Below are 13,676 nucleotides of genomic sequence, written 5' to 3' on the forward strand. Positions count from 1 at the left end.
AATCTTAAAACCCTCAGGGGATTTTCCATAATACGTATATAGGTAAATATTCAATTACCCAATAGGATTTCAAAAGTTATTCATGTTTGAAAATCTTTTTTCATCATTTTCCGGAGAAATTTTCGTGTTACCATTTCAAGATTCTCACAGTATGCCATGGTGGAAATCCGCGTTCCCCAAACGAAAATTCAACGTTAAAACCTTCAAGTGATTGTCCATAATACGTAGAGGGGAAAATATTCAATTACCCAGTAGGTATTTCAAAAGATATTTATGTTTGAAAATATTTCAGGCTTTATATTTGGGACGTATTTTTTGTTCTTCTTCAACACCAATGTAACCTATCACATATAATAAGTTTTCTGGTATAAATATTGTAAAAAAGAGTATTCCACTTTTATTTTATACGAAAAATACCATTATATGTGATAGGAAAGGTCTCCACCACGGTTTGGAAATATTTCAGGCTAGATATTTGGCACGTATTTTGGGTTTTTCTCCAACACCAATGCAACCTATCACATATAATGAGTTTTCTTGTATAATTATTGTAAAATAGAGTATTCCACACTTATTTAATACGAAAAATACCATTATATGTGATAGGGAAAATCTCCACCACGATATGGAAATATTTAAGAACATATGTTTGGGACGTATTTTTGGGTTTTCTTCACAACAATGCAACCTATCACATATAATTTGTTTTATGTTATATTTATTGTAAAATAGAGTATTCCACACTGATGCAACAAAAAAAAAACATTATATGTGATCGGAAAGGTCTCAACAACGATTATGAAATATTCCTGGCTAGATGTTTGGGGCGCATTTTTGGTTTCTCTTCAACACCAATGCAACCTATCACATATAATGAATTTTCCGGTAAAATTATTCTTAAATAGAGTATTCCACACTGATTCAACACCAAAAATACCATTATATGTGATAGTAAAGGTATCCACCAAGATTTGGAAATATTTCAGGCTAGATGTTTGGAACGTTTTTTTGTATTTCTTCAACACCAATGCAACCTGTCACATGTAATAAGTTTTCTCTTATAATTATTGTAAAATAGAGTATTCTTCACTGATTCAACGCAAAAAATCGAGTATTCTACACTGATTCAAAACGAAAAATACCATTATATGTGATAGGAAAGGTCTCCACCACTATTTGGAAATATTTCAGGCTAGATCTTTGGGCTTTTTTTTTTGTTTTTTCTTCAACACCAATGCAACCTGTCACATGTAATGAGTTTTATCTTATAATTATTGTAAAATAGAGTATTCTTCACTGATTCAACACGAAAAATACCATTACATGTGATAGGAAAGGTCTCCACCACTATTTGGAAATATTTCAGGCTAGATGTTTGGGACATTTTTTGGGTATTTCTTCAACACCAATGCAACCTGTCACATGTAATGAGTTTTCTCTTATAATTATTGTAAAATAGCGTATTGTTCACTGATTCAACGCGAAAAATACAATTACATGTGATAGGAAAGGTCTCCACCACGATTTGGAAATATTTCAGGCTAGATGTTTGGGACATTTTTGGTATTTCTTCAACACCAATGCAACCTGTCACATATAATAAGTATTCTCTTATAATTATTCTAAAAAAGAGTATTCTACACTGATTCAACACGAAAAATACTATTATATGTGATAGGAAAGGTCTCCACTAAGATTTGTAAATATTTCAAGCTAGATCTTTGGGACGTTTTTATTTGTTTTTTCTTCAACACCAATGCAACCTGTCACATGTAATGAGTTTTCTCTTATAATTATTGTAAAATAGAGTATTCTACACTGATTCAACACGAAAAAAACCATTACATGTGATAGGAAAGGTCTCCACCACGATTTGGAAATATTTCAGGCTATATGTTTGGGACATTTTTTTGGTATTTCTTCAATACCAATGCAACCTATCACATGTAATGAGTTTTATCTTATAATTGTTGTAAAATAGAGTATTCCACACTGATTCAACACGAAAAATACCATTACATGTGATAAAAAAGGTCTCCACCACGATTTGGAAATATTTCAGGCAAGAACTTTGGGACGTTTTTTGGTTTTTTCTTCAACAGCAATGCAACATGTCACATATAATTAGTTTTATCTTATAATTATTGTAAAATAGAGTATTGTACACTGATTCAACACGAAAAATACCATTACATGTGATAGGAAAGGTCTGCACCACGATTTGGAAATATTTCAGGCTAGATGTTTGGGACATTTTTGGTATTTCTTCAACACCAATGCAACCTGTCACATATAATAAGTTTTCTCTTATAATTATTGTAAAATAGAGTATTGTACACTGATTCAACATGAAAAATACAATTACATGTGATAGGAGAGGTCTCCACCACGATTTGGAAATATTTCAGGCTAGAACTTTTGGGAAATTTTTTTTGTACAGTACCCACCAAACTATTAGGTACACCCCCCTATTTTCAGTGCATTCTTATGGCACTACGTGTTTAGAAAAAATGCAATAACTCTTGAACCGCTTGGGCTAGATTTTTTTCCTTTTGACCCTGAGTAGATCTAATGATGATCTACATTTTTTCTAAACATGAATTTGTCGTAGGATTAACCCCCACGGCGCTACGGTATCGTTCAGTTTATTAGGTACACCCGTTTTCCCCCCATATGCGCCGTGTTAAATACGGCGTTTTCAAAAATTTACAAAAAATACTAAAAATCAAGCTAAAATCTTTTTCTTTGTGCCAAAAGATGCAGAATTCTTCACTCTATACGAATTTAAAGAATGATTTACAATAAAACCAACTCAGAGAACCCTTCCCTATACCCTAAAGTTTTCCACTTCAAAATTTGTACTTTTTACTACACACTTGCACTGTCGCCCCCATAGGCATTAGAAATTTCGACAAATTTTTTTTTTCACCCGTTTTCCCTTCAAATAGGGAAAACGGGTGTACCTAATAAACTGAACGATACCGTAGCGCCGTGGGGGTTAATCCTACGACAACTTCATGTGTAGAAAAAATGTAGATCATCATTAGATCTACTCAGGGCCAAAAGGAAAAAAATCTAGCCCAAGCGGTTCAAGAGTTATTGCATTTTTTCTAAACACGTAGTGCCATAAGAATGCACTGAAAATAGGGGTGTGTACCTAATAGTTTGGTGGGTACTGTATTTATTCAATACCAATGCAACCTGTCAAATGTAATAAGTTTTCTCTTATAATTATTGTAAAATTGTGAGAGAGAGAGAGAGAGAAAGAGTATTCTATACAGAAAATCTTTTAGAAACTGAAAATCACCAATTCAATGAATTTGAAATGATGATTCTGATTTTCAAAATTTTGTGGGCGGTCCTTGAAATGGGATGAAGTTTGCTCTTTTTCCCCGTTTTCACCCTTTTTCGTGCTGCCTATACCCCTTAGGCCTCTTTTGCCCTTAGGGCGAAAGGCGAAAGACCAAAAGGGTGAAAAGGGGGGAAATTCATCCCATTTTAAGGACCGCCCACCAAAAATGGCGTGGGGTCCGTTTTAAAATGGGGGGAGCCTAACTCAACTTTGAAGTGAGATTAAGGGGGGAAATTATTATTGTAAAAATAAACAAAAAATACCATGAGAATCAGCGTAAAAAACTGATTCTAATGATATTTTTTCAAGGGAATCCCTTATTCATGCACCAACCCTATTAAGGGAGAGTTGTACTAGTTGTCACTTTTTTTGTTTTTGAGCCCCAACTTCTTTATTTCTCAATATTTTTTAACCCCACTAGGCTTAAATAAAGAAGACAAAATTAGCTATAAAAAGCGAATTTTTAGTTTCTGACAATTTGCTTTGTTTGAAACCAAAAGCGCTTTGAAAATGAAGGAGGGTGGGTCGAGTCGGGGGCAACATGCTCATGTACGCGGGATAGCATGGCCCATATTATTCTTACGGGCTAAAAAAAACACCTGGCGATGTCGTCATCAACTAAATTTTCCGGAAAATTTTCCCTCCCATCTCTAACCCAGCAACACAAGTTGCCCCGAGAAAAGGTGTTTTTGTTATTATTTCGTTTTCAATCAACAATTTTGTCAATAAAAATTAATAAAAATAGGTTTCTGAAAGAGGAAAGAATTTCCTTTCAGAAACTTATTTTTTATAAATTTTTAGTTAATTAGGGGATTCCACAAAAGAAAAAAGAAAACGAAATGGACGACACGATTTAAGGGCCAAAAAATTATTTTAGTTGTTGTTTCCACACTACATGGACTATTTCTGTAATTTTTTTTTTTAAAGATGTGAATTATTAAAAACTATAACTGGTAATTTTTATAATGCAATCCCTCTGTCGCAAGAGGACGAAAAACGCTGGGTGCCAAGTTACCCACTACCTCAATTGCCCCGTTCTCCCCTACAAAATTTCGTTTTCCAAATTAAAATTAAACGATGAAAATAAAAATAAAAAAAATTCAAATCGGAGCTGCAATAAAGCTAACACAGTTCTATTTTTTTTTAATTCGTGTTTCTGCGAAGCCCTAGCCGTTCAACCACAAAAGAAGGCCAAAGCGGCCTTATTTGCTTAATGTCACATAAGGTCCTCTCGGCTTTCGAAAAACTTTTACAGCGGGCATATAGCGCCTCTAAAAATGAAAAAAAAAATCTGGAGAAAATCAGAGGTGACAGAGGGACAAACCAAATTTCAAAACATTTGGTTGAAAAATGTAGCACTGAGAGGACTGCTAAAACAGCGTTTTTGCATAAGGTTCTCTCGCGCTTCCAAACACTTTCGGTAGGTAGGCCTACTGTATATAAATGAACATGTATAAATATTTAAGTTCATTTTAATTTTTCAAATTCATTTAGTGTTCCCTCTGAATGTTGGAACCAGTGATTATGGATGCTCGTTCTCTCTTGTCTCTAACATCCAATGTATTAAAGTCGATGAGTGGTGAATAAAATGAGAGCGATGAAATATGTACAGGGTCAGGTGTTGATGTGTACAGAGTATACGTGTGAGGTACCTGAGATAGACAGGAAGAATTATAATCGATACATGAAGGGCATGATAGAGAAAGTTACCTTATAAGCAAGGAAGCTTATCGGGTGACACACACATGAACAGTATATGTGATACAAGTATCTGGGACCTGGGAAAGATATATGAAAATGTAGACTTAAGTAACAATACATCAAGCTCAAGAATAATTACCACGTGTACATAGACGTTATCACGTCAAATAGCCTCAAAGAAAGGAAAGAACACAGGCTGAAATCTGTTCAGGCTAAATATACAAACATGGGATTAGATTCATGAACGGGAAACAATTGTACAAAGGGCGTACCTTGATGAAAGATGAAACACACACACTAAAATCGTATTTCACGATCAAAGAGACTCTAGACAGAGCTTAATAAAATTACAGACTGACTGTCACGACATGAGCTAAAATAGCAGGCGACATTAACTGAAAGGGAGAGAATGACAGGCAGGGAAGACGTAGGCGTAGTTGCCAGATGTAAAACAAATTATTGCGATTTCGCAGAAACATCCTCCCCCGAGGCCGGAACGGCCGAGCTGGTTTCAAGCAAGCAAAGTTCTGTGATCCCGCGGCGAAATATTCTTGACGGAAGTTGGACATCTACTGCTCTCACGCAGCCGTCGGGACCCGGAAACGTTTGAACGACATGACCGATGCTCCAGACACCTCTTCCGAAACCTTTGTTGATCTCCAACACGACGTCTCCGATTTCCAGATTTGGGCGACGAATTTTCCACTTCTTTCTCGCGGCCAAGGATTGTAGATAGACGGTCTTCCAGATATCCCAGAAGAGGTTGAGGGAGCGCTGAAGGTACCGATAGTGGTCTCGTGGCTGAGCATCATCATATTGTCCGGCAGGTGGATAAGCGGTAGGAGCTCGATTCAGAAAATCGTTGGGCGTCAATGGCCGGAAGTCAGAAGGATCTGAGCTTGCGTAGGTCAATGGCCGGGTATTCAAGAGACCGGCTACTTCGTAGAGCAGAGTATGTAAAACATCTTCCGTTGGATGATGAAACGCGCCTTTCTCCTGTTCTAGGGAATTGTAGAGTGCTCTCTTCGTAGACTTGACTAACGACTCGTGAGCTCCACCGGAACGTGGGGTGCGCGGAGGTTGAAATGTCCATTTGATGCGAGAGGCTTGCATGAATTTCGGCAACTCCTCAATTTTCTCCGTGAGCGGATGCCGGCCCAGCAGAAACGGCGAGTGTAGCTGATCATAAGGTAGGCGTGCCCGACCGGCACGTCCGCCTAGACGGAGGAGGCAGTCTTCACCTAAGATCGGCGCGAGTGCAAGAAGAGAGGAGGTAGAATAAAGCGGCTTCTTCATCCGGAGTCGATGTAATTCTTCTAAAAATGAATCTTCTTGGCACTGTCGCACGGGACTCGGGAACCTATCAACCAATTCACACAACTGCGGAATATGACGGGGGGTGATCGGGATCTTCGACCAATCTGGTTTCTCCTTCACGAACGCCATCGCTCTTTGGTTGTCGGGAGATAGACAGCCTTGCCTGTATTCCGTTCCGAACGCCTCCGTGTCGCAGAAGCGACGCATCTCGGAAGTTAACAGATCCAATTGTGTCCGGCCAGAAATAATAAAACTACGGACGGCCAGAGCACGAGCATCTCTGTCTGTAACGCCTCGAATAATCCATCCAAGACGGGTTCTGGACGCGATCGGCTCGTAATCTTCACCTTCTCTTGATTCACGGGCAGCAAGTAGATGAAGATGGTCCGTCCCGATGAGGACGTCAACCTCGCCTCCGACTTCTCCTACCGGCAGATCTAGTAGATGTGGCCACCGCATCTTCTCTTTACTCCAGTCGGTCGTCGGAGCTGGGCTGGCAACCTTCTGCATGGTAGACCCCTCGAGTGTGACGATCTCGCCGGATTCGGCGCGTACCTGGAAGTGGATCAACTCGGATGGATAACTGGTCACCACGCCTCCGGCGCCATCAACGGTCAGCACTTGCGGAGAGCCTCGAATCTGGAGCGCCGTAGCAAATGCGCTACGCACTAGAGTAGTGTCACTTCCCTCGTCGGCGAAGATATTGGCAGAGCACCAACTTCCATCGTTTCCTTGAACCTGCAATCGCAGCATCCCAAGCGCCACTCGTTGATTTCTCTCCGCTCGAGCTGTAGATGGATGGACGATTTTGACGGGCAATTCCTCTGGGCCGTGCAGCAACGGGTGATGGATAAAACGACAGTCGGCGTATTTGCATGGCTGGCCAGTAGGACATTCACGAACAGAATGTTTGCAACTAAAACAATTAAAACAGAGTCGTCTTCTCATGCAGAAATGTATCTTCTCTCCAACGGGAAGCGCCTTGAAGTCCTCGCAGTCTGCTAGCCGATGACTCTTCTCACATTTAAAGCAAAAGGGTTTGCTAGATTGCGTGCTGGAACCACCTTCGTGCGTCTTTGTAGACGCTTGATGAGTTCTTGTTCGACGCTGGGTGAAACCTTCATTCACGGGAGCCGATGAGTTTGCTTGACTGGCAGCGATACTGTACGCATTTTGGTAAGCTGACGCCCTCGAACAGAGCCAAGTCCCAAAATCGTTTAGACTCCTCCTCTCCAGGCGGCCGTGACGCTCTTCGTTCCACACGAGTCGGTCTTGAAGGTTCAGTTTCAGACAGATCTTCTCGATCACGTCGGCTGTGGACGTCTCTCCAATCCGGTTGAGATCGAACAGGTGGGAACGGACCTTTTCGGCGAATCTTTTAAACGCTCCAGCTTCTCCCTTCAGCTCCAGTCGGTCGAGAGCTTGAAGATGTGCGGCTCTCATGACGTCGCGTCGTCCATAAGTCTCCTTTAGGCGCACCAACGCTTGAATATAGGCCGACTCGCCACCACCTAAACCGTACACGACGTCGAGACATTCGTCTTTCAGGTATCGCTTCAAGAGAGCCAATTTCTCCCCGGGCGATTTGGGCGTGTCGTGAACGAGGGCACGAAAGAGGTCGATCCATTCGAACCACTCCAAAGCCTTCCCTTGGAAAGATGCGAGTTCCGCCGAGACAGCAGAACGAGCAGAAAGGTTGTTGGAGATGGGAGGTAGCAGGCCGGCGCTGTATTGATCAATCCAATCGTCGGGTGTTTCTTGATTGTTGTTGTTGTTGTTCAGATTGCTGATGTTGTTGTTCAGATTGCTGATGTTGTTGATGCGCCGTTGCCGTGCGAGCCATTCGTTGGCCAAGGGATTTGCATCTGGTAATTGTTGGCTGACGGAAGAGTGTTGGTCTGGTTCTGCTGGTCGGCCGCTTAGCTGTCTTAGGGCCGCTTGTGCTGCTTCACATTCTTCCCAGACTCGATTCGCTTGTTCCCGGGCCTCGTCACACCTCCTCTGGGCGTTGGCTATCTCTTCTAGGCGAGCTTGCTCGCGACGTTGAATCTCCGATGGTGAGACGGCAGGGGCGGCTGGAACATTGCCACCTAAACCAACCACGGAAGCGGCTTCTCCTTCCCTGCTGGCCAAGTAAGATCGGGCGTATTCGGTGGTCTCGCCAACTCGAGTGACGTATGTGAGGTGCAGGGTATCTTGACGCTCGGCCTCCTCGTCCTCTTCCACTGATGTCAACTCTGTCTGCAAATGGGACGCTCGGAGTAGAAGTTCATCGAAGTGTCGAATAAGGCCCAATATAGCCCCTCTGGAGCCCCTAGACTGAACTAGAGTCTCAATACGCCTCCCCGTCGAGGTGATTTGTTGACGGAGTGTCCTCCTCTTAGTTCTTGCTGCCTTGATCCATGCTGCCGTCCGAACGGTTGTAAGCGTGGCTTCTTCCTCTTCCTCCAACTCATCCTCTGGTGACGGTCGACTGGGTTGCTCGGTCATGATGAAAGCTCACGAGTGACTGATGTGAGTTGAAGAAGAACAGGCCGTAGAGAGCTAAGCAACTGGAAGAGGGGCCAACGACAGCGTTGGCAAGATGAACAACTGGACTCGAGGATGACTGGGCCAACAAGAGTTGTTTACTAGATGAACTGTTGACTGCAGGGAGCGACTGGACTTAAAGATGACGAGGCCAACAAGAGTTGTTGACTAGATGAACTGCTGACTGCAGGGAGCAACTGGACTTGAAGATGACTAGGCCAACAAAGAGTTGTTGACTAGATGAACTGCTGATAGCAGAGAGCGACTGGACTTGAAGATGACTAGGCCAACAAAGAGTTGTTGACTAGATGAACTGCTGATAGCAGAGAGCGACTGGACTTGAAGATGAATAGGCCAACAAAGAGTTGTTGACTAGATGAACTACTGACAGCAGGCAGCGACTGAACTTGAAGATGACTAGGCCAACAAGAGTTGTTGACTAGATGAACTGCTGACAGCAGGACGTGTCGACTTGAACGACCGGAAAGTGACTGGAAACAAGATTGCTGTCTCCGGTTCGAAGGACCAAATGTTCCCTCTGAATGTTGGAACCAGTGATTATGGATGCTCGTTCTCTCTTGTCTCTAACATCCAATGTATTAAAGTCGATGAGTGGTGAATAAAATGAGAGCGATGAAATATGTACAGGGTCAGGTGTTGATGTGTACAGAGTATACGTGTGAGGTACCTGAGATAGACAGGAAGAATTATAATCGATACATGAAGGGCATGATAGAGAAAGTTACCTTATAAGCAAGGAAGCTTATCGGGTGACACACACATGAACAGTATATGTGATACAAGTATCTGGGACCTGGGAAAGATATATGAAAATGTAGACTTAAGTAACAATACATCAAGCTCAAGAATAATTACCACGTGTACATAGACGTTATCACGTCAAATAGCCTCAAAGAAAGGAAAGAACACAGGCTGAAATCTGTTCAGGCTAAATATACAAACATGGGATTAGATTCATGAACGGGAAACAATTGTACAAAGGGCGTACCTTGATGAAAGATGAAACACACACACTAAAATCGTATTTCACGATCAAAGAGACTCTAGACAGAGCTTAATAAAATTACAGACTGACTGTCACGACATGAGCTAAAATAGCAGGCGACATTAACTGAAAGGGAGAGAATGACAGGCAGGGAAGACGTAGGCGTAGTTGCCAGATGTAAAACAAATTATTGCGATTTCGCAGAAACATTTAGTTTTTCAAAATCATTTTTATTTTTCAAAATCATTTTCAATTTTCAAAATCATTTTCATTTTTCAAATTCATTTTCAAAAATGTTTTTTTTTTTTATTTAAATTGGTTTTTATTTTTATTTTTTTATTCAAATTTACAAAATTCGAAATTTCTGAAATTGTTTTGGTTTTCTACTTTAATTTCAAAATATGTTCAATTTTTTGCTTTCTCATTTGTACTGATAGTGATAGCACACTGATTTCTCATGTGTACTGATGACTCAATAATTTTTCACACGTACAGTATCCTGCACGGAAACTGGGACAGCCGCTACGGGTTTTACACAGGATATTCGTAAGAACCACCTAACGGCTGTCCCAGTTTCCGTGCAGGATACTGTACGCAAAAGAAATTGTTTAAGGAAATTGAATAGGCTCGGATAAGCAGGCGCTCATCCATATATAATAAAAGAACAAGCTTTTGGGGGAGGGGCTTATTCATGTGTCAACAATGTGTCAACACAGGCTCCTCCCCCAAAATGGAACATGCCCAAACATGCCAATCACCACCAGATGTCGTCGCCGTGATGACGCAACCACCAGCATCACCACCAGATGTCTATAGCATCGCAGTGATGACGAAATCTTCAAGTAAGTATACTGGGCAGATTTCCCACGAAAAAAATCTATTACGGGCAGATGATTAAGCTAAAGAAAAGCGAATAGACAAAACATTCCGACTTTACGCTAGACTAAAGTTCCCCGGATTTGAACGGGGCTCAGGTTACTCGTCCATATATAATAAAAGAACAAGCTTTTTGGGGGAGGGGCTTATTCATGTGTCAACAATGTGTCAACACAGGCTCCTCCCCCAAAATGGAACATGCCCAAACATGCCCAACGCCAGATGTCGTCGCCGTGATGACGCAATAACCAGCATCACCACCAGATGTCTATAGCATCGCCGTGATGACGAAACCTTCAAGTAAAGTACTGAGCATATTTCCAACGATAAAATCTATTACGGGCAGATCGTGCTACAGAAAAGCGAATAGCGAAACAGTCAAACTTAACGCTAGATCAAAGTTCCCCGGATTTGAACGGGGCTCAGTCTCTAGTATGAGATATAAGTTGCCAAAATCTCTTACCCTCATATGATTTCTCATCAACCATAACTCATGTGAGGAGGATGAATAGATAAATTCGTATATCGTCCTCATATGATTTCTCGTGATATGAAAACCCACATGCGTTTCATGAAAAATCGAAAACTCCTATCCACATATGCATGGTTAACTCATCAACCATAACTCATGTGAGGAGGAGGAATGAATACATTCGCATATCCTCATATGATTTCTCATCTAATGAGAACTCACTGAGTAACTCATCTCAACTCATCTCATCTCAATGCGAGCGAATAAGTTAACTTATTATTAATAACATACGAGTAACCTGAGCCCCGTTCAAATCCGGGGAATTTTGGTCTAGCGTAAAGTCGGACTCTTTTAATATTCGCTTTTCTGTAGCAAGATCTGCCCGTAATAAATTTTATCGTGGGAAATCTGCTCAGTACCTTACTTGATGATTTTGTCATCACGGCGAGACATCTGGTGGTGATTTGTTTGGGCATGTTCCATTTTGGGGGAGGAGCCTGTGTTGACACATTGTTGACACATGAATAAGCTCCTCCCCCAAAAGCTTGTTCTTTTATTATATATGGATTATTTATTTGAATAAACCAATAAACATAAAGCACATTATATTATTACACATTCATCATTATTTATTATTTACGATATCCCGTTGGGATCGAAGGGAGGGCATTTGCTGTCATCGCCCAAATCAGAGATCACTCTTTGAATGGCATATGATTGAAATGGAGTTTGAATGTCGTGCAACTTTTGACAGAGACTACAGAAACCGTGACGTGCTGTATTTTCCGTGATGAACTCAACGCGATAGTGATCCTTCCACCAGAAATATTCGTTGTAAAGGGCGTCGTCGGCGTCGAGGATTTTCAGATAAGCGGCCAATTCTTTCGGTTTGAATTTTCGTGCGTCGATGTAGGAATGGGGTGGCGCGTGTTGGGTGTAGTCGGCCCCTCCATAAACAATCGGAATCATGTAAAGATCCAAGATTTTGAAAAACTTTTCGGTAACATAATCTTTGCAGAAGGAGTTCTCAAATGAGAGATAAAACTTGTAGGTGGATTCAATGACTTTGTTGCAATGCGGCTCAGAATGAAACATTCCGTGACGTGGGCAGAACAACTTGCCATTGCCGCACTTGCCATAAATGTCCACGTCGACATATTTCTGGAGTTCTGCCACGTACTTTTCTCGTTGGTTGTGCGTTTCACAATGAGAGACCATCCAAGCGATCTTTTTCGTCTTGTTGCGCAATTCGGGTTTCAGCAGAGGTTTACTGATGTTTTTAGCAATTTCTCTGTAATGTGCAATTTCATTTGGAGTTCGAGGCGCCGTCTCTTTAGGCAGGACCCGACCGTAAAGAAATGGAATGTCAGAGTCCATTCTGTACGTCATGGTCCAGTTGAAAAAATTAGTTAATTGGCTCGTGTTGTAATAACGTTTCAAACTCGTCGGAGGCTCCTGGGTCAAAAAGATGAGACGTTGATTCGGGTTGCGTCCGTTTGGGAATTCTGGCATTTTCAGCTCATAGGGAGTAATTAATTCGTCGTGAAAGACGACGATGATGGCGTCGTAACTTTCGATCGGACGTTCGGTCCGACTGGTGACGATCTCACAGCGATTGACGGGGCAACTTTGGTTGACAAAAATTTGGTCACCTTGTCCAAAAACTCGAACTTCCTTCCTTCTGACGCCGTTCCACACTAAAATGGTTTTCGTTACGTTTTTCTGAATAAATCCGCTGTTCTCGACACTTTTATGTTGGTCCGTTTCCCTCGCCACTTCTCTCTTGTACAGACAATAACACAACATCATCAAATACCACACAAGGAACAACAAACTTAAAACTTTTTGGGGTGAAATAGCTGTGCTTGGGAGGTGCATCGTCGTTGGCCGAAGTCAGTCACATCTATGAGACTTTGAACTTGAAGACGGTTATTGTCTTTATCTCTCTACTATATGCAAGACATTTTGCCCTTTCCTTTTAAGACACACAAGAAAAATGTCATCCTTGCATTGAAGAACCTTGAGATAGAAGATAATGCATGCTGTACACGCGTAACTCTATCGCGTACGGCAATAAGAATGCCGAAATGCCCCTAGGATGTAACGTGGATGGAACATAAAAAATTTTACAAAAAAAGAGCATTACCATTCGTCTTATACCAGCATAAAATATAGAAAGACCAGCATAACACCACGAAGTTCAAGAAGCGAAAGGAGCCATTCCCTTTTTTTTTTTTTGCTAAACCATCGAGCAGTGACAAGGTTTTCCCATTATGGAAAGTAGCGAGGGGGCATCAACTCCCAAAAGTTAAAAAAAGAATTTCTTTTTGCGTAGCAAATGCCTGAGGTGATTTTGGTGCGCGCCCCAAGTCTAAAAATTCTTAGTCACATTGTTACACAATACTTGCCGTTTTGGTAATAAT

The 13,676-nt window shown here is 41.4% G+C and overlaps 2 protein-coding genes across 2 annotated transcripts; both read right to left on the minus strand.

Moving 5' to 3' along the window:
• Window positions 1-4,819: 4,819 nt before the first annotated feature.
• On the minus strand, window positions 4,820-10,107 carry LOC124199434. Its single transcript, XM_046595246.1, has 7 exons — window positions 9,909-10,107; window positions 9,776-9,848; window positions 9,646-9,713; window positions 5,326-9,587; window positions 5,193-5,265; window positions 5,063-5,130; window positions 4,820-5,004 (listed from the first exon to the last, which is right to left on the minus strand). Exon 4 carries the CDS (start codon window positions 8,858-8,860, stop codon window positions 5,510-5,512), a length of 3,351 nt encoding a protein of 1,116 aa, XP_046451202.1. The 5' UTR covers window positions 8,861-9,587; window positions 9,646-9,713; window positions 9,776-9,848; window positions 9,909-10,107; the 3' UTR covers window positions 4,820-5,004; window positions 5,063-5,130; window positions 5,193-5,265; window positions 5,326-5,509.
• Window positions 10,108-11,889: 1,782 nt separating this feature from the next.
• On the minus strand, window positions 11,890-13,059 carry LOC124200576 (alpha-(1,3)-fucosyltransferase C-like). Its single transcript, XM_046596844.1, has one exon. It carries the CDS (start codon window positions 13,057-13,059, stop codon window positions 11,890-11,892), a length of 1,170 nt encoding a protein of 389 aa, XP_046452800.1.
• Between the last annotated feature and the right edge of the window lie 617 nt (window positions 13,060-13,676).

Source organism: Daphnia pulex, chromosome 8 (assembly GCF_021134715.1).
Source record: "Daphnia pulex isolate KAP4 chromosome 8, ASM2113471v1".
Taxonomy (NCBI): domain Eukaryota; kingdom Metazoa; phylum Arthropoda; class Branchiopoda; order Diplostraca; family Daphniidae; genus Daphnia; species Daphnia pulex.

What these genes read in the sequence shown, in the direction of transcription:
- LOC124199434 (XM_046595246.1), bottom strand. Translation starts at nt 8,860, where the DNA reads ATGACCGAGCAACCCAGTCGACCGTCACCAGAGGATGAGTTGGAGGAA.
- LOC124200576 (XM_046596844.1), bottom strand. Translation starts at nt 13,059, where the DNA reads ATGTTGTGTTATTGTCTGTACAAGAGAGAAGTGGCGAGGGAAACGGAC.